The sequence below is a fragment of the Pipra filicauda genome, unplaced genomic scaffold (genome assembly GCF_003945595.2).
Source record: "Pipra filicauda isolate LSUMZ 115617 unplaced genomic scaffold, ASM394559v2 scaffold137_size4652046_pilon, whole genome shotgun sequence".
Taxonomy (NCBI): domain Eukaryota; kingdom Metazoa; phylum Chordata; class Aves; order Passeriformes; family Pipridae; genus Pipra; species Pipra filicauda.
In genome coordinates, this window is record NW_024103851.1 from 2,228,003 (window position 1) to 2,248,897 (window position 20,895).

Below are 20,895 nucleotides of genomic sequence, written 5' to 3' on the forward strand. Positions count from 1 at the left end.
GGGAGATGAAGCAAGCATGAAATGTTCCTGCTCAGTATAGCAGGTAGAATCATTATTGCACAAAAAAAAGTCTGCAAAGCAAGTATTTGTTCTTTAGCATGTTAGGACGGGACTTGGACAAGTTTCTCCACCAAGTTCACATGCAAAAGATGTTTTCTTTTTTTCCTATGTTTAGTTTGTTTTTCATTTGTCACTTTGAATCCTTTCTTTTTCTAGATTTTAAAAACTATTGCCTCCTACATTGAGCTTGATGCTCAATGTCCACATCTAGAGGCATATTTTTATTTAGTACAGAACTGAAGTTCATTTCTTGGCTATCTTAATTGCACTTCCTTTCTTATAATGCAAGCTGTAATCATCAGTGTGTGCTGAGGATGCTTTGCAAATCTTCCCTCCCTAGAAGCTGATCTCTTTTTCCTGGGTCTCTCACTTTTAAAGATCCTCCTATTTGTCTAAATAAATCAAAATGAACCACACACACACTGTGTTTACAAAGTTGCACTGTATGAGAATCTTGGAAGGAAATTGCATTAATATTGTATTGTAAGCTGAGGTTCTGCCCTCAGTTACAACCATGAAACCAATCACATGAGTAGAGTTCCTGGGATGTTAATAATGTCTGAGTTTACCTCGAAGTACATCTTTCACATTATTTACAAAATACAATCAAACCAGAATGTCAGCCACAGCATTCAAAAGCTGAGTTGTAACCCAATTCCTCTTAATAAATGATCACAGGCATGGTGAGATGATACACGGTTAAAGCTGGTCAGGTGCTAGGATAAGTAAATGAGTTGGTAGTTTTCTTTGCCTGGTTAAGACAGTAACTAGTTAAACTCTCAGAAAAAAAAAAAGATTTTACAGAGGAAGTTGACTGGTAGAAGAAGAGTAAGGTATCTCTCGGAGGAACATGCATAACAGAGGAAAGTAAAGGTACACTCAGTGGCTATTTTGCAATCTATTGTGTTCCAGTGCCCTGTGATAGACACAGGCATTTAGCACGTAGTTTCCCAAACCTCCTGTCGTTACTGACTTCAGTTCTGGAGTTCCCACTTAATCATTACAGTTTTAACACTTCATATCCTATTGCCTGTGTAACCCAGGTCTTCTCAAGAACTTTATGAAGAAATTACCCATCATCATTTCACAAGTTTGAGTGTTGAATCATGATTTACTCGAAGAAATCCCAGCCCGGACAAGTGGCACTTTTATGTCGTATTTACGTACCTGAGCGACAAGACAGTGCTTCCTCCCACTTTCCAGAGGAACAGCCTGTTAGAAAAAGAGCTTGTAACCATAAGCACGTTTTAATGAACACTGAATAGCTTGGTTTTGCCTCTTGGAGGGAAGGAGCACTGTACATGCCCTCTTTTGTTTAATGTCTGTGGATGTCCCTGGAGCACCTCAAAAAACCTTGTATGATTGTGTGTTCATTAAGTAACTTGCTACGCGGAACAAGGAGCACTTTCTCACTGCTGGTGGCAGGGGAATAGAAACGGTACGGGCAGATACGGCCCCTGTTATCCGTGTGCTAAAAACACACAAATTCAGCGCGGTTTTATTTCACCCACACACTTGGCCTTGCAAGTATTGGCAGCAAAATGCCGAGAACGAGAGCAGGACTATTCGCAGAGGCCAAGCGGGCTCCGCTGATTTCGGAGAGAAGAAACGAGGCCGGAGCTCCGGAGATGCTCCCCTAGGGAGCAGACAACCTCTGGAGCGGCTTCGCCGCTGCTGCTCCCCGGTAAAAGGCCTCAGTCCTTCCTCGCTCGCACTCCTCTACCTGGCGCTGCAACGGGACAGTTCTCCCTAAAGAACGGGGCAGGACAGCGTTTCTGCTGCAAACCCCCCCGGGGCGCCCGCACTCCCGCAAATCCTCTGCCCCCCGTCAACACTCCCGGGAGGAAAGACAGAAGCTGTGCCAGGGCCACGCCACTTTTTTGCGAAAAGCGGCGCAAATGCACGCTCATGCCTTTGGCAGCTGCCGGACAGAAGCTGCCGGGAAGTAGAAAATCTCCCCCACCCTTCCGAGCAAGGACGAACGACTAAACTACCTCCACCCCACTCATACCTCCCCTCGTGCCATATTCCGGGACAGGTGGCGGGTCCACCCCTTCTCCACCTGGGCGGGGAAGGCGCCGCCAGTTCCTCCTCCCCCGTCCTCCTTGCTCCCTCCCCATCCTCCTCCTCCTCCTCCTGCTCGGCGTCCCCAGAGGGAGCCCCTGTGCTCCGCGAGTGAGCAGAGAGCGCAGCCGGGCGCACCCCGTCCCACAGCCGGCTCCAACCGCTCCGCAAGCCCCCGCGCACCCGCCGCCGCCTGCAGCAGGAGGAGCAGAGGGGGGAGGAGGAGGAGGAGAAAGGCAGCAGCCCGCCCGCAGCGGGGCACGCACGTGTGCGCGCAGACCTCGACGGTCGCCCTCCAGCATGCTGCTCGGAGCCGCGCAGGGCAGAGCGCCCGAGAGGAGCTGAGCGCGGCCGCGGGAGAAGAGAGGAGCAGAGCAGGAGCGGCTCCGCGGAATCCTCTGCGCGCCCGTCCCGTCCGACCCCCCACCCACTTCGCCGAGGGAGCGGCGGTCCCGCAGTATGGGCGGCCGCAGCCCCCTCGCCGCTGCCGGGCCCCGCCGAGCCGCTGTCCTGGTGCTGCTGCTGGGGCGCCTCGCTCTCTGTCTCGCCGTGGAGGGAAAGAAAGGTAGGAGGGCGTGGGGGGCCGGGGCGCGGGGGTCCTGCCGCCGCTTTGCCGGCTGCGCCCCGGGAGACTGCCGTGGGGAGCGGAGAGGGGAAAGTCCAACTACTTTTTTTCCTTAAAAAAAACCAAACCAAAACCAACCAAAAAACCAGACACCGAAAAACCCACCCATCCAAAAACACAGAAAAAGGAGAAAAGGGGAGAAAACCAAAGCTGTAACAGCGATCACGCAGCCCCGACTTCCTGATTCTCGGTTTATTTTCTTTTGTGGGGGTGGAGGAAATAAATGGGAATAAGCCTTGGCACATCTCATCGTTTGTGCTTCTTTCCTTTTGGTGTTTCTTTTTTCTTCCTCCCCCCTTCCCACGTTACCCAATCGCTCCCCGGAGCGCGCTCCCCGGCTCAGCCCCGCACCGCCGCTCTCGGCACCCCCGCGCCGTGGCGGCGGGGAAAAGCCGCGTAGTTCCCGAGTAAGCGCCGCTCCGGTAACCCGCCGTCACTCTGACCTGGACTCCTCCGCTTGTCCTGTTAGAAGATAATACTAATAATAGAAAAAAAGCATACACCTGGGACTGGGGTGACTGTAAAGAGGGGAAACTTCATGCGGGTTCTGGTTCCCCAGTTACCCAAAAGAGGAGTGATTTATCCCTGCCCGACCCGGCGCGAAGGAGCCGCCGTTCCGTCCCGTCCCGACCCCGCCGGCGCTGCCAGCCCCAGTCCGGCGGTGCGTGGGAACAGCATGGCGCGGGCTGGCTCTGGGGCTAGAGGCGTGGGGCTGGTGGTCGGGTTTTCCTTTTTCATTTGAGAAACTGCTTTAGAGGGTGAGAAAACGTTTCTGGCCGGTCAGACCCGTCGCTGTTTCTCTGTGTGTGGTGTTCTCTTTTGTGAGTTTGGAGAGCAGGCCCCGGCTGCTGTTCCAGCCGGAGAGCAGTCCTCTTTATCTTGGAAATCTGCCAGCCAGGGGAAAAAATGCAGATTTGGGTGGTTTGATTTTTTTTTTTCCCTTTCATTCTTTTTAAAGAAAAAGCGGGAGAAGAGAATTAGTTTTTAGAAGAGCTGGTGCATGCCTTACAGCAACTGAGTTAGTCTTTCGTGACTGTGGATAGTAAAGCCGCCCTGAAAGTGAGAAACACCCCATCCAAAAGAACTGGTTGCACAACCTTTAAAAAGCGGAGAGATTCTCTTGTTCCAGAAATCAAGTTCATACCTGTTGTTGATGTAACATAGGCAGTTTTTTCTTCCCAGTTTTCTTTTTATTTATTTATTTTTCCTCACCCTTTGAAACTGATGAGAAGCAAAGTGACTCCATCTGCTCTGCCTGCGTGAAAAGTGTTTTGAGGTGCAGTCTCAGGTGCACATGCCCTGTGGAATATTGGTAAAGTGTGAGGAGAAATACCTTATTTATAGTGTTTAATTCTGTGTCTCATAAACTTAGTAGGGTGCCAGTTATTTGAGGATTACTAAATAATCAACAGCTAAGTGATAAAGCCAGTGGAGATAATTCTTGGGATGTTGTGTCAGCAAGTAACTGTTCCTCTGGTAAGAGCTGGAGGCTCAGTGATAGAGGTGAAGGCAGAAGGATTTCTTCAGGAAGCATTAATCGATTCATTGGTCTTTATTAGTTTCGCTGTTTCTCCCCACACTTGAAGATAAGTAAGAAAATTACTCAGGAATACAAAATAAAGCAACATTTGAGAATTGTGAAATACTGATTTAAAGCAGCAGGCCCAACAGGTTAACAGAGTATCAGCACATGTTGGGGACTGCCTGCTTGGTCAAATGATAGAACCTAACATCAGAATTCAGAGCAATTTTGAAAGTAAATGTGCTTTCATATATATATGCAAAACTCTTTTGAGTTTTAGGACCGAATTTTAGAAGTTCAAATTGCATAGGAGATTACATTATTTAAAATTTCAACCTGATTGATTCCATTTGCAAAAGGAGATATCTCCAAAAAAAAATTAGTGCCTGGACAAATGTTTTTGTTAGAAGAATGTCAGAGAATCGACCTATAGAATCTAATCAACATAATGTTTGAATGGAAATTTAAATGCAATTGCCTTTTCCCAAAATTTAAGAATTAGTTTTTTGAATATGCATGAGAGAAAACTGGTTTAGTTATAACATTGTAGTCATGAGTATACAAAAAAACCCCTAATTGAGCATATCCTGGAAACAAACAGCATTGCTCAAAACTGAAGTACACTCACGGGGATCAATACCCACCTCAATCTACCTGCTCTGATATTGACCCACATTAACCACAGTGGAACTAGTCCGGATTTCCACTAACGTGGATGGCCTGCTTGGTGGTACCTGAGATAAGTACCTACCACTTAGACTGGATGTATTTGACCCATGTCCTTCTTGTGTGTCAGTGCTTGGTAACAGTGCTACAGTTCAGCAAACTGCTTTTTGTTCCTCTCTATTGGCTTTATATCTCTAGTTTTGATCTGTAGCTGCAGCCGTTGTGGGATGGGAGTGTGCCGCTCCACGTCGGGAGTGTGCATGTGAGCGTGCTGGGCAGCTCGGCAGCTGCTGAAGTTAACTGTGATAACTTTCTGTGTACCTGGTGTCATACATTGCTTTCTGGAAAGCAAAGGACTAAGTTCTTTAGAGATGTTGAAGTATTCATTTTCACATGAAATGAAAAAGCTTCATTTAATATCCTGTGCAGTGTTTACAGGCGGGCTGTACCTGTACTTATATTGTGCATTGCCGCCCTTTACATTGTCTTGTAGTTTCTGCACGGTATATTATTCTGTGCTTACTTGTGACATATGTACACAAGTAGACTAGCCTTTGTGGATTGTGTAGAGCTTGATCTAGTTATGTGCAAGCATCCAGTGCCTTTCCAGATGCACTTCAGTGTAACCTGGCCACTGCTCTGTGGGAGCAGAGATCTGGCAGGAGATGCCTGTGAGATGTGCCTGCAGTGGGAGCGAGCATAGGGGCCTCCCAGGAGCAGGCAGCTGCCCACACATCCACAGCTTGGCTGAGGAGTTATGGTCTCTGCTTGCCTCCGTACCAGGTACCAGGTGTTGGATGCCCCTGTTACACTCCCAGGGTTGCGGGTACACTGTTCTCTCATTCCTGTGTTTGTATCATCACTGATAAAAGTGGAATTTTCTGTGTGGATACAGGAGCTAATATATGTGTTTAGTTATTTATTATTTGAGGTCTTGTCTATGCAACCATTTATTATTTTTTATTCTCGTTGGTAAGCGACCAAACTTTTTTGGGTTTGGAAACTAAAATAAATCTGTGTAGTCTCGATGGTAAATGCAGTTAGAGTTAGAGATATGGCAACTTAGATATTGATACAGCTCAATTTGGTGAGATAATAGAAATAAATAGTCTTGAGTATAGACCTACTCTTACTCCAGTGTGTGAATGATGAAGAACGAAACCCAAATGCCATCATTAAGAGCAATTTCTGACAAATAGGGAAGGGAAGGAAAATACTAGCATCTCCTTAATTCAGGCAGTCTGCAAAATGCAGTGACTGTGCAAAATATTACAAAAGAGATTGGCCCCTCAGTGAAGTGTGTGTGCATGGTGAACAAGCTAGGCACTGAAGTGATAGTAAATACAAATATGTTTTTTCTTGCATTAAGAGTATATTAAGAGATTTCCAGATAAATAGAAAATCAAGATCAATGCCCTGGAGACTTTACATTCAGAGTAGTCCATTGTAATTTATTTGTTAATTTATAAAGAGAGACTTTTGGGGAGTGTCGCACAATGCCATTATGGTCCTCAGGGCTGACTTTTACATTTAGGTATCCACGTATCACTGAAATCACTGGGATATGCTAGCTTTAGCAGCAAGATAGCTGACTAGCCAAACCAGTTTGTTCAGAAGGTGTCTTTATCTTCCTTGAGCACAAACTGCCTTTGCTTAATAGCTCTTTGGGAACAAGCCTAGTGAAAGGTTTACTTCATTTTCAGCAGGATGACACTACCTTCATGGAATTGTTTTGCATAGGAACTGTTGATATTGCTACAAACCCCTGGTCTAGTCCAGGTTTCAGTAGCATGTGTGCATGAGAGGGTACAGTAATGCTGCGTATGAGAGTGGATTATCACAGAAAGAACTAATATGTATTCAAAATTAGGAGTCAGCATGTTATGTTATAAACTTTGTTGTTTACAGTTACAAGAACTTGTGTCAAATCTCAGACTTGGATCTGTATTGCAAAAGAGCTTTTGTAATAGAAATTTCAGAAAAATGCTATGACTTGTAGAACTTTATTGGGGGAACCAGAACCGGCTGTACCTACAAAAGCATCTTCTCTGTGGTCTATATTAGGAATGCTTGCTGGGCTGACCTGGATGACAAACTCTATAAAATTAGACTGGTCAAAATGAGGGTGAGGCCTAATTCTGTAAAAAGATTACCTGCTAGTTAGAATAATTGGAAATGTGTGAATAGCATTCGGCATCTTCTGTTTGTGTTTATAATTTCTCAAAAGCCCATTCTGCTCTACTGCTCTCCTCGAGCATTTACTAGGGGAAAATGCACTTCTGTCAGTCAGGACTCATCTGGCACAGGAATTGCACTTGACACAGCTGGAATTTTGCTAGTTTTACCAGAAAGAGAAAGTTATTAGGAAATGCAGCAGAGCTTTCTTTGCATCTCAGTGGAAGGCATGTTCTCACTTTTCAATTCCCAGGTTTGCTTTGTAGCGTTTGTAGGAGGTGTGTAGCCTGCGATGAATACTCAAGCAGCAGTTACTGCCGTGACAGGGAGACTTGCCTGTCTTGCGCTTGCCTCGAGGTTAGCTTGAGTAACACATCTTGCTGTAAGTGCAGTTGGAGAAGTTAGTGCAGAACTTACCTCTCTGGGTCATAAGCAGCACTTCACTCAACACCTGTGATGGGGGCAATCACCAGGAGCTGCGTGATGCTGAGGTCCATGGTAGGAGAGCAGGGATAATGACGAGGGATTAGCAGACAGACCCTCACCTCTGGGATGCACACTTCAAATGAAGCTGATGCAGTGGTACACATTTCCAGATCCTGGTGATGAAGGTGGGATAAAAGCTGTGTTGGATGTGACTCATTAGAAGTTCTCCATTCCTGAGGATCTCTGCTATTCATACTTGTCGGCTTTGGAGAGCTTGTGAAATGCATGAGGACATGGGGAGCTGGCACTGTGGATTTATCCACATTGTGTAGGTGTGGGTAGAAAGTGTTCAGGTAAAGTCTTTTTTTCCAGGGATGAATGGTACACAGTGTGGGAATCCTCTGCTTAATGTTTTGTGTGGACTTTGACATCCTTGTTCAGCCTTGTGCAGTACGCACTGATCCTGTTAAGTACGTGTCGGTTTGACCTTTTTCTGCATCCCTTCTTCCAGGAACACTGTATTAGTAGGTGAAGTATGAGACCTAGTAGTGCTTCAGACCATTATGGTTTTTGATGTGTTACTACTTGACTTCCAACTATGGCAAATGGGACAGTAATGCTTCCCTTTTTAGGGCTGAATTCTGCTGACCTAACAGTATTGAGTAATAGAGTATTTTTTTCTTCAGAAATAGTTATGGAACATTTGGCATGAATATGGGCAGAAGAAGTAATTCTTAAAGGGAACGTGGAAAAAAATTGTACTGCTCTGTACAGCAAATTTGGACCAAAATAAATGTCTATTTCTGTGGAAGCAAGATGGTTATTTATTAAGAACTGCTACGCGGCTTCGTAGTTTGTCGTATAAGGAGAATGTGTAGGTGTGGGTCTTGTGCTCTCTGTGCTTAATAATGTTATTGAGGATTGCTCACAGGGAAGAAACATGAGAAACCCATTTGTGAGATTGTGTGTTTGAACAAGGAAACTTTCTGATGACCAGAGTGAAAAGATGTGGCCATGTGGGTTGGCTGCTGAGCTAAGTACATGTGCCACCACACTGCACCTTATTAAAATTATTTTTTAAAGGACAGGAGGCATTGTTAGAAGAGAGAAGCACTGGATTTATGTAGCCCATAAAGATGTGTGAGCTTTGGTTTTGAAGTTTTAATGCAAAGAGTGTTTTGCCTGTTGACATATCCATGCAGGGCAGATGCAAGGTTCCTCCTTCTGCCAGTGTGCCTCCTTCTTCTCAGCACATCTGTGTACATGAAAGTAAACATCTACGTGTTCACATGCATGTTGTACTATTAGAGGGCATTGAATCATGTGTGGCTTTTGTTTGTTTCAGTGGTTGAAGAGAAAAAAAAAAAAAAACAAAACCAAAAACCAAACCTGGAGAAAAAGAACAACTTCCAGTCAAACTGAAACAAATATGTCAGGGGGTGGTTTTAGTGAAGTGAAGAGGAAAAAAAAAACCCCAACAACAAAACACCAACAAAAAAGCGCTGCTTTAATATAATCTGGAAGATCAAATTTAATCTGAGACCATTTATTTTCTTTTTAAGTTGGATAAGAAGGAAAATGAAATGTTGTTTGAAATGAAAATTTGCAGGTTTATTTTGAAAATACCAGAATACCACTTGATTTTCTTATGCCTCCCTCCCAGTTAGTTTTTGGCCAAGGCATGTTTGCTAAGTTTAGCTCAAATTAATGAACTAACTTCAATTCACTCAATTCACTCCTTCCCACTCTCTATTACTCCCCACAAAAAAAAAAAAAAAAAAGTTTTAGGGGTGGGATAAAAATTGTCATTTACATACACATAAATAGTTCTGCTCTGATCTAGATGAACATTAAGTAGAGATAAAGGCAGTCCAAAATGCTTGTGATCACTTTTGCTATTTTCATCGATTGAAATAATGAAATAATAAAAATTATGAAATATAAATAAATAAAGGAAGCTTGGTATCTATTACCTCCCTGGTCTCTGTATGTTTGGACCCTTCACCATAACTTGCTAACTGCTGGAGGAGGAGCCTGAGGCTTGCAGCTGCCTTGCTGGAGGTGCAGAAGCAGGCAGGCTGGGGCTTTGGGCAGGCGGGGTGAGAGCTGATGAGCAGTAGCAATGCCCCAAGGGGCAGCAACGCTTCTGTGTGGGTTAAAAGCCTTCTCCTCTGTGTAGCGGTTACCACTCTGTGGTTGCTTTACCTTGCAAAGGTGCCCTGTGAAGGATGGGTAGCATCCCTGGGAGTATCCTCCAGCTCCCTCGAAAAGTGAGGGGTTTGCCAGCCCCCTCCATCCCAGACTGATAATATAAAAATCTGCAGGAGCAGCAAAGGCAGTTATGCCAGAATCACTCTGTCGGGGTGTTCAGCTCCTCCCTGGGCATGGAGACCAGTGAGGTTGGGCGATTCGGCAGGGACCATGTCATGCGGGATGTTTTCCAGAGGGGATGTGGAAGGAAGAAGAGGAGGATATAAACCAGCTGTCTTGATGACAGTATAGTAGTATTTTAGCTCTGGCTTTTATAAGAAGAAAATTATCAGTTTGTGGGAATGGGTTTTGTGCACATTTGGTAATCAGAACACAGTGGTATAATCCCTGCCTTCCCATCACCAGATTCAGCAATAAATATGAAGATAACCAGAAGAGCCCTGGAAATCAGCCAGTCTTGGCACTGGGGCACTGTGAGCTCGCATAGCACTCTTCCTAGATAGGGAAAAGTATTATTTTACCTATCTTGAGTCATGGGATCGAAGCCATAAAGAATTTCAATAGTTGCCTGAGGGAACACATCTGGCTACTGAAGTTGCCTGCTACTGTTTTGGTCTCTCGCCCCATGCCCAAGCCAATGATAAACACTGCCTGGAGCTGAAGGTAACCAACATCCTCTTTGGGGCTTATTCGCAAGCTTTGAAAAAACGTTTCATGCAGAGGATGAAGGCCGTCCTCTTTGTCCTTCCCTGGGGACATGTCACTTGATGGAGGCTGGCCAGAGCCTGGGATGAGGTGACCTATGGTGGCGTGCATCTGGTTTGGCTCCTGGTGACTGAAGTGTGCTCATTCCCTGCCTGGGGTAGGGCTCGGCATGCCTGGCCCTTTGCTCCACAACCTCAGGGGAAGCCCCAACACCTCCCAGAATAACAGCAGTGTGAGACAGTAGCTGCAAATCAAGGTTGGGTGTAAGCAGATGTAAAGTCTGAATCGTTTCCTAAATTATGCTTTCTATGTAGCTGTAGCACAGTTGTGCAGTTTTCACATTCGTAAGGCCTAACTTAAAAAAAACCCCAACCAACCAACCAAAATACCCAAATATTAGTTACTTCTCTCTGGGGATATGTATTAGCTTCCTCCCCCACTCCCCGCCTTATGTCTGAGACATATGTGCAATTCTGAAAGTTGAGTTTGATTTACGTCTGAAGTAGTGAACATTTCTTCTTGAGAGCTGTGTACTTCAATTCTGCAAAGTGCAGTTATGGCTGCATATGCAGTTCCTATTCACAAGCAATTCTCTGCTCTTGAAAATAGCATTTTTTCCTTTGCATTAATTAATTGCATTGTGATTATTTTTTTTTAATTCTTATGTTCACTATGTTTTTATAGAACAATGATGTTCTTTGAAGTTCACTCAGGAGGTAAGACTAGGGAAGGAGGCAGGGTTCAAGGAAGAAGCTTGTTTTAGCAGTTGGGTCAGTTATTTCAACAATGCCTTTAGCAAAGAGGTAAGAGGCTGTTTGCACAAATCAGTAACTAGTTCTCATGATTCAGATTGAATCACGTAGTTCAAGTCATTTGAATAAATAAATGACTTCTAGTAAATGAGACAACCTCTGCAATTAGGATGGCATGCTGCATATTTCATGTTATTTATTATGTGGTTTTCAATAGATATGATTAAGCTGGTTTACACTTGGAATGCTAGGTAGCATTTCAACACAAGCCACTTAACCAAAGCTTGTGTTAAAATGAGATGCGCATTTGTTTTGTACAGGTGGCATTGTGCTCTGTCTTCAACACTTATGTTTTCTTGTTAATTTTCCACAAACAGGCACTTAATAGGAAAAAGAGGTCACCTTGTCAACTGCACCTCCATTTTCTTTAATTGTGATGGGGAATTCTCAGACAGGTGCTTCCCAAACATTTACAATTTGCTGCAGTGTTAACTTTCCTTCATGTCTTCCTGGGCCATCAGCTCCCATGGATGTTGCATAACCCGAGGTGCAGAAAACTGCTTTTCTCAGATGTGCTCATGGATTACGTGCTGTTCCTGGTGTTTCCAAGGGGCCTGCTTTGTAGGTCACCTGCAACTTATGTTGCTGGGTTTGAACTTGGAATGAGAGCATTGTAATTCAGTGTGGAAGATAAGGAAGAAAAAATCTTAGCCTTTTCCCTAATGTTGTTAAGTAGCTGTACTATCAAATCAAAAAATCCTAGGTAGTTTTGGTGTTGTGAAAATAATATTTAAAAAAGCGGTCACTTTACTATTCTGCCATCCCTGGTTGTACCATGTACAAAACAATGTTAATTAATTTAAGAAAATAGACCATGGACTGTCAAAGGTACTGAGTAGCTCTGGTTGAAGGTACACCCCGGGGATATGGAGAAATAGGTAAGATGTGGGGATCTACTGGCTGAGTGATCATCTGCTCTATTCAGGAGAAAATTTTACTACCATGTTTCTTTCCAACTTTTTCATTTAATATAGCATGAAAGGTACACAAGACACTATAAATACCTGTTTGATAGAAGAGCCTTTCAAAATAATGAAGATATCAGATCTTCAGTGCCAGATAAAAATACCATTTTGCATATGTGATCGCTGTTTCTTCTGAGAGTGGAAGTTACTGGTTCTCCTACCTGAAGGCATTGATGGTGAACTTTGCACAAACTAGGAGCTGGGAAAAAAATAAAACAATCTTCATTTCTTTTAATCATTGGGAAGGAACAGCTGTGGTATGAGCAGTTATGACTAAAGTTCGACAAACTTGCTTCTCATATGTTAAGTCTGAAGGTACAGAGATATCTAGTGAGCACAGGAAGACAAGGAAAGCTTCCCCCATGGAAATATGGGGGAGATATCCACAAGTCTGAGTGAGAGCCCATGAGTAGTTGGCATGACATTTTGGAAACTGCTGAACAGAAAGTGCCTTTAGTCAAACACACTCCATAGGAGTGTTTTTTCTCCTCCATTTTTATTGCAACCTGTTTCTCATGAATTGAATTTTGACATTCTCACTTACTGAACAGAATTCAATTTGTTTTACTGCTCTTCAGACTAGTTCAGCATCAAGTACATGCCTTTTGGTTTTTTTCTTTCCCCTCTTAAAAACAAACAGAAAACCCCAAGCGAGAAACCAATTAAACCAGAACAAAACAAACCAATTTTTTGGAAACAGAAGTGCTGGTTGGCAAAATCTTGACTCTGGAAGCTGCTTTGTCACAGCTAGACCATAATTGAAGCTGTTGGGTCTCCGCATGAACATGGGTTTTGCACCACACAGCAGTGTGTAGGATGTAGGGCCCTTGGCATTTGATGAGAGTTGGGAAGTGGTGGAAGTGTGACTTCGTTTTCAGAGCCAGATTAAGGGACAGAAGTCACTCCCTAAACACCAACTGTCAGAAAACCTAGTGACAGTCCCATCTCCACTCCCTCAGGTACTGATTCAGGTCTTTCCCAACAGAGACCTGTGGTAATGTGAACAGAAGATGAATCATGCCCAGGAAGAGTGTTCAGGTTCTGTATTTGAATTCTGACTGGTATCTGATCACTCTGGGTCAAACTGGGTGAGACTGTCCTTAGTGAGACACAGTGGCTGGCAGTGCACTGATCGTCTGTACAAATGGACCATGTAGTGTTTGGTTTTCTAATGAAAACCTCTCTGGTTGGTCCTTGTATACTCATATATGTTGGGGACAGAGCACAGGCTTCCACTTGAAGCTTCACTTGAGTAGCAGAGGAAAGCTAACGTTAGAATTGAGCTGGTGCAGCAGGTTGAGTGAAGCGCTTGCAAGGTGGTATCTGCTCCACGCTTTACCTTTATTGCCATGGTTGTAGCATCTGAGTAGATGCCATTATCACTACCCAAAAATTAATGGCAGAGGTTCAGTCTTCGAGAGTAGGAGCAGGGATAAGTATTTCACAGCAGATCTGGAAAGGGAAACATGCAAGCCATATTTATGTTGTGTGCTCAACTTCCACCTACCTGTAAAGGAGCAGAAGTAATTGAGTTGTAGTGCTTCTAATTCAGTGTAAAAGTAATCTGTAGTTCCTAATTTGACCTCTTGGAGTGAAGATGTCTGCAATAGGAGTTGAAGTCAAAACTTGAGCATCATCAGTTATCTGGTAGGATCTCATTATTTCTTAACGCATCTGTGTTACATGTCCAGTTAATGGACCAGTTTGATATTTGTCTTTTTGTTTGGAAGGATGACCACTGAAATGCTCTCTCATTTTCATCTGGTCTTCAAAAAGTAATTAAGTCTTGAACAATGGTATTGTCAGTCTGTTTCCTACCTAATAAGCTCAGCAAGGTGCTCTTGTTAATCATTTTATTGCTTCAGGTCTGCTGTTGTTCTCTCTTTCCCTCCTTAATGAGGTGGATCCTCAAGGCAGCATCACTTTATCACAGATGTCTATGGTAGATGAGCTAATCCAGCACCATGGAAGTTTGTGTTCAGCAGTGCGTAAGATGTTCCCATCACTATTTGTGGATAATTCTCCCTGACACTTGAAAGATTTATCATGTGCAAAAAAGGAAGAACAGACCCTTTTTCTAAATGAAGGTCATCTTGATTTGAACAGCAGCAGTCTAGTTTGCATCAATGAACACACATTATTCAGTGAATCAAGAGTAAAAATAGCTAATTAACACCTTCTCTGTTTCTTTTCTGTCTGGTTATTAGTTACTATGAGCCAAATTAATTCCGGATAGCATAGGACATGGAAAGTGTGAATGACAAACTCAGGTCAAGAACTGAATTATTAGATGTTCTAGAGAGAAATATTACCTTTTTTATTGTATTGCCTGTATCATGGAATTTAATACAGGTATGCTTAGCAAACACCTGTGTTTTGTGTTTCAACTTACGAAGAGAAAACCTGAATTGATTATGGACATTTGAAAGGAAGGCTGTTTTATCCTGATTTAATATGGCACTGATTGGATCCTGTCTATGGACTAAACTCAAATACTGTTTCAAAGACTCGGATCATTTCAGAAACAGCAAACATATGACTTCTAAGTAAACAGACTGATTATAATAGACAGGATTAGAAAATGGATTGTTCTGGGCCAACACTGTACTACTGAGAGTGATGATATCGTACTGGTAATCGCACTGTTGGGCTTAATGGCCCATAAACTTTGATAAAAGCTTTTGTAAAATTGTCAGCAATAATTCCATCCATTGTTAGATGGCCAGTGAGCATCTTCAGCCCCTGGAATAAATTGCTACCATCAATTGTGTTTATATCGTTACATAAAAGAAGACTTTTGCTCTGAAAGTGTAATAATAAATAATAAAAAATACTATCAGCTAAAAATTAATGGGTCAGGTCCACAATTGCTGTAACTGCCCAGAAGTCCCACACGTGGCTTGGGCTGAGGTAGGTTTACACCTGTCTGTGTGTAGAGAACAGGCACCTTTTCATTACCTCTGCCAAGTTCTCACTAGGTCAGCAGAAACAGCAATGTTATTTCAGGGTTTGTATGAAAATTGAAAAACAGTCGAAGTGTGCTGTACTTCTACTCTGTTGTTTTCACTGTGGGGTTTTTTTGCATTAGTTATTAGAACGTGAACATTAAAAAGCCTTAATTACTTTCATTAGCATTAATGAACCATTCTAAAAAAAAAGTGCAGAAGCACTTAAATTTTGTCTATAACTTAAAAGCTGTGCCAGTGTATGATCTCTGTCTTCCTGCCTTTCCTTTTTTTCCCCTCATCTCTTCCACATTATTGGTTAAATAAATTATTGGCCACAGTGTGATGCAAGAAGGCTTTAATATAAAGCAGGAAGAAAAGGAAGTTCTTTTGCAAGAAAATAAATAGGACAGGGTATTTAACAGTGCATTAGGCAACATATCTATTAAGACTGCACTGATAATGCAGTGAGGAGAGCAGGAAAATATGTCATTAGTTTAGTCAAGCAGTGAATTGCTCCAGGTCTGATATTTTATTGGTGATATTCAACATAACCAATGCAGATGCATTGATAATGTCAAGCATAATGGAGAGCTGAACATGGACTTTCCACCTCTGCAGCATGGGATGCAAAAGAGGAGCTGCCTTACCTGCCTGTAGGTGGAGTTTCATTTTTATATTCAGGGGAGGAGGAGAACAGAAATGTTTTTGTTGCTAAATAGACACAAGGTCTGTCCTCCTACAGTTATCGCTTGCGCATATTGATTTGCTTAATTTTCTTTAGGGGTGTGATGGTAGAGGTAGGAAGGTGTCCTAGGGGATGTGTTCTCCAGTCTCCACCTATGCAGCTTGAGTAGTGCTTTATCCCAGAAAAACATAATTCTTGAGTTAATGGTCTTTGAATGGCCTACTGGTAAATTGCTTACTCCATCTCCACCTTCCTGATGTATTTGACAGTGGGCAGTAAAGTGGAATTCAAGGAGGGCCTCAAAGACGGTTTGGCTCCCCAGCTTCAGAGCATGCAGCTTTGGAGAAAAGCTGCATGCACAGAAGTTTACAGAAAAGGTGAAACTATGGAGAGCTGGAGGAGAAAGAAGAAAATCTGGAACTTTTGCTTCTCAGTCGCAATAACACTGCCACAGGGACATGCATCTTCTTTTCAGACTCAATCCTGCAAACCGTAGGCATCATATCCCTTTGAAGTCTATGGATATTTTGCCTACCAGGACTGCAGGATCAGGGTTTTTTATTACTTTATTTACCTAAGAAAACTCTTCTTGTCTAGTTTAAAGGGAAAAACTGATAGAGAATACCACACTGTGTTATATGAACACTATATCAAAAAGTAATTCTCCCAAGACGCAAGTTAAGATGATAATCACATCACAAGGTTTTGTGGTGTTATAACCTGAAATGAGTCTTTTACCTGAGTAAGGCAAGTCGACTAAGTACACATTCTGGTTATTGTCCTTCCACTTTCTTTTCCTAAAAGATTGTTTCTAGGTATATTTTTCAATGGGATTAATATGGGTGAATTCTTTAGACTGTGTAAAGCCCTGTACTGTGGTTTCAGCATTGAGTTATGCCAGCCAAAGCAATGGTCTGATGGTTTAGCAAAAGCGAGATATCTCTAAACTTGCTGGAATTAACTTGATGGAGTTGAGTGGCATTTCACTTACACACTGGATGTGTTAAAGCCAAAGCTTTTACATGGGAGTTCTTGCAAAGAAGCGTGTGTGTGTGTATGTGCATTCATCGCTCTCTTGCTCTCTTTCTGAGAATTATTTACTATAACCCTGAGATGATATGTTAATATGCAGTTCTCTAGTATATAGAGGCCTCTGGCACTCTTGCTTTATAATTTAAGAAAAAAATGGTGTTACCACAGCAACTGCTATACCACCCGGTACTGAAGCAGCTCCTGTCTATGTAGCACTTATAAAAGTATATTAGACAGATTTTTAAAGTGCACGTAGCTAAAGTGGGAGTAGGAACTTAACACTTGGTGAATGCTACAGTGAAAGGAGGGCATGAATTTCTTCAGAAGTTGAGACAATTTCTTATTGGAAATAATTGGCAATAGCTCTAATTCAGCAAGCTCTTTGACAGATGCATTATTTAAAGTTTGTGTGCAATCCCTTCGAAATCAGATGAGTTCTGTATAGGCCTAGAGTTTGTACAGGTTCAAGAGTCTTGTTTTACAGGTGACCAAAATGACATTGTAGAAGGGATTGATGGTTTTGAGAGGCTCCACTGGTGACACTTTCATAGGGTGTGACTGGTGAGGGCAGATACTTGGCATTTCTTGACAGTGAGCTGCTGAAGATGGTTGAAATGGAAGTCATGAGTACTTGGAAATATCAGAAGTTTTGATTTATGGGTATTTTTAAATTTTGGATAAGGTTTCATATTACATTTTTGCAAGGAATTTTGGTATTGTATTTGATAGCAAGGAATCTGTGTTGAGGGGTGTGCATATGAAGATATTTTGTTGTCTATTAAACCTTAGAGTGTTAAATTATAAATGTTTCTGTACAATAAAATGTAATTGTTGGAGGGAAGGCAAGAGACCTAGGAAAGACTAGGAGAGGTTTTAAGGTAGTTTGGACTCAGTGAGACTATACTGTATTATTGAAAACCTGGTAATGTAAGGTCAATATCCTATCTGAGTTTTCCTTTTAAGATACTGTGGTGTAAGAAGACCCCTCTGTGCTTTACTACATTTCTTTGTATTCTTAATCCTTATTAACTCCAAGGAAGTATCTGTGTATTAATAATATTATATGCTTAGAAAAAGCATACTTGGGATTATGAGGAATTACTTATTACTCCCAGTACCACTGTGTTTGTAAGATTATTATTGATTGCTGTACTCTTGATGACTTTTCCCCTACAGCTACTGTTTGTATCAGACTGCATAAAACAAAATCATAAATGTAGTTTTCTAATTGTTGGAATAAAACTCAGAAAACCACTCTGCTGGTCCCATTCTATTTTGGCAGTAATCTCTGGATGGCACATTTAGTCTTTGAATCAGTGTTTAGAAGTCACCATATTGTCAAAAATCTCCACAGGTGCTAATCCAAAACTGTGTAAAACTGAGAACTGCTTTGCAGACCGAATTTTAGTCTCCTCTGCTACTGTTGGCTGTTCACCAGTGAACTGTTGCTAGTTGTGAGATAGATGACGTGCAGGCCCAGAGGGAGCAGCTCTTTAGTGTGTCTCTGCTTTCCTCTGTATGCTCCAGCTAAGGACAGGCAGTGTTGAGGGATCTTGCATCCCTTCTCCCACATGAGGGTCCTTAGTTGGATAATGTAGGAGAGAGCATTATAGAAGTTTGTCTCAACTGCTATAGCTGGATGTTCAGAGCTGAACCCAAGCCCTGGTGAAGGTAGGGTGCCACTAAAATGCCTCTGAAAATTCACAAGTTTTGCATGAAAGCCATATTGGGTTTTAAGGCAGCTTTTCCCTCCTAATCTGGGTCAGGTAGGTATGAACATTTAAAGATCACCTTTGGATGATTTTTGAATCTCTGCCTCTACACCTTCACTGTAGTATAACCTCCAGTACTTGAGTTGATCTTCCTTCTCTGTAATTCCCGTTCTGATTTTCCTCACAGATTCTTTCTCTTGGTAAGTATCTTTACTGTCACTCTTAGTTTAGGATGGTGGAACATGTTTATACTTGATAACCGTCCTTCAACCTCCGTATGTTTTGTTTGAACAAATGCCGAAAGCACTTGGAAGTTCACTAAGTTGAAGTCAGCAACAGTGGCTGTATCCCAGGATTGGAAACTTTGCATCTTTGTGGTACTGCCCAAAAGATAAGGAAAAACTGATCGAAGTGGTCCCCAAGAAGTCTCTTCAGAAACTGAGTTTAGTTCCAGTACAAATATGCCAGGGGAATACAGTGCATGAAAGATTTTTCATGCATGTCCCAGTACTGTATTAAATGAATAGATTTGTATTGAAAGTGTTCAGACATATAACATGTACGATAATTTACCTGAAACAACAAAAGGAAGTAAATTTGTTGTCAAAAGCAGAATTTTTAATGACATATTTTGTTGTTTGTACCCTGTGTTTTAAATGCACTACAGCAAAAATTAAGCAGGCAGTGATTTATCTCAGAAATGTACAGCCACCCTAAAAAATGCAACCTGTCTGCCTGATGTCTAATTAATCACTCCCTTCTGATGATAAACTCGATGTTACAGTAGGAATGCTTTCCAGCACTAGCAGGATTTTAACAAGCTGCTTTAGATGTATATTAAAAATGCTCTTGGAGATGGAGAGACAGAAAAGCTTAGAAGTCTGATGACCGTTTATCTGAAAGGAGTTCCCAGGGGCAGAGGAGCTGGGTTCCCCATTCATAGTGGTTTAACCAGGTAGGGAATTATTTGTTCGTCTGCTCACAGAGACATTGAGGGGACAGTCTATTTTGAATTTTAAAATTAAAGGCAGTGAGATTATTCCAGTACATGAAGTTCAGGGCCTTGCTTAAAGGATGCGTTGGTAGGTAGGGTTGATATCTGAAAACAGTGTTTTGTCCATAACTCATGACCTGTGCACAAAGTGAAAGTGAGTGATTGCTGTCAGGGAGAGGAAGCTTCCCAAGGTTTAGGAAGTTATTTCATAGACTCCATATTTCATGGCACCAGATTTATTTGTAATGCTTAGCACTCCTTGTTTAAAATGCATGTGTTCCCTTGCTGTGTTTCCTGATTGTATGCAATATGATATGCTAAAAGAGAGAGCTTGCTTTAGCTATGGACTAAGTTAAACACCAGAGGCTTCTGAAAGTCTGGCAAGCTTGTTAGCATACTTTCGTTTGTAGGAAGGAATAGCAAACATTTACCTTTGCAGAAGTCAGCTCTATGGACAGCTTTTATCTAAAGCTAACAGTACCTTTATATGCACAGGTATGAAAGGGGAGAGTGTAAGTATCTGCAGCATTGGGATATGAAAACATGAGGTCACATTCTACCCTTAGGTAAACCTTCCGCAGCCTTGCTGAAATGCCTGGGTCTGAAAACAGACCTGGGTCTACAGCTAGGAAAAGCAATGTTCAAAAGCAGGGGTACAAGTCTTTCAGGTTTGCTCCCAGTCTGGGCTGCCTGGTGTAAAGGACTTGTTGTAAAACAAAAAAAAAAAAAGGTTGTTTGTCCTTTATGAATCTAAGCCCTTGCAGAGAAGACTTATGCTGTAGTCTTCCAATTACTTTTTGTTGTTTTAGGTATTTATTTCAGGCCACTATAACTGCAATGAAGAATTCTGCATGAAAATCATAATCTGTTGCAGATAAAGCAGGGGATTTTAGCTTAGTGTCTCTGAATAAGTGCTGGAAGAAGTATGACCAAGAAAAAGACACACCAAGGAGGAGCTAAAATAACCTGAACTCGGGTATCAAATCCTCACTAAGCTCTGGCTTTTCTGAAGGGCTAGGGGTTGGTTTTGGTTTTGTTTGGGTTGATTTGACTTGACTGTATAGGGATCAGAATAATGGATTTCTCAGGAGATAGTCAAAAGAGGATTATAAAATCAGGATCTGTGTATTATAATTGTCTGCACTGTTATATAGATTTGATATCTAAGCCCTGCCCCACTCCCAGCCCCAAGTAAATATGCGTTGTCAAGAATTATGTGCTGCAATACAAGGCGTGTGTACTAAGGAAATTTCATTTTCTTTACTTAGGTATGAAACAAAGGGTGGGCAAAGA

The 20,895-nt window shown here is 42.3% G+C and overlaps 1 protein-coding gene across 1 annotated transcript in view; it reads left to right on the forward strand.

The window, feature by feature from the left end:
* Positions 1-2,230: 2,230 nt before the first annotated feature.
* Positions 2,231-20,895, forward strand: part of EGFR (epidermal growth factor receptor) — a 155,782-nt gene continuing 137,117 nt past the window's right edge. Inside the window, exon 1 of the mRNA XM_027715037.2 lies at positions 2,231-2,689. Coding sequence (XP_027570838.1) covers positions 2,584-2,689 — 106 coding nt within the window. The 5' untranslated portion in view covers positions 2,231-2,583. The remainder of the gene's footprint in view (positions 2,690-20,895) is intronic.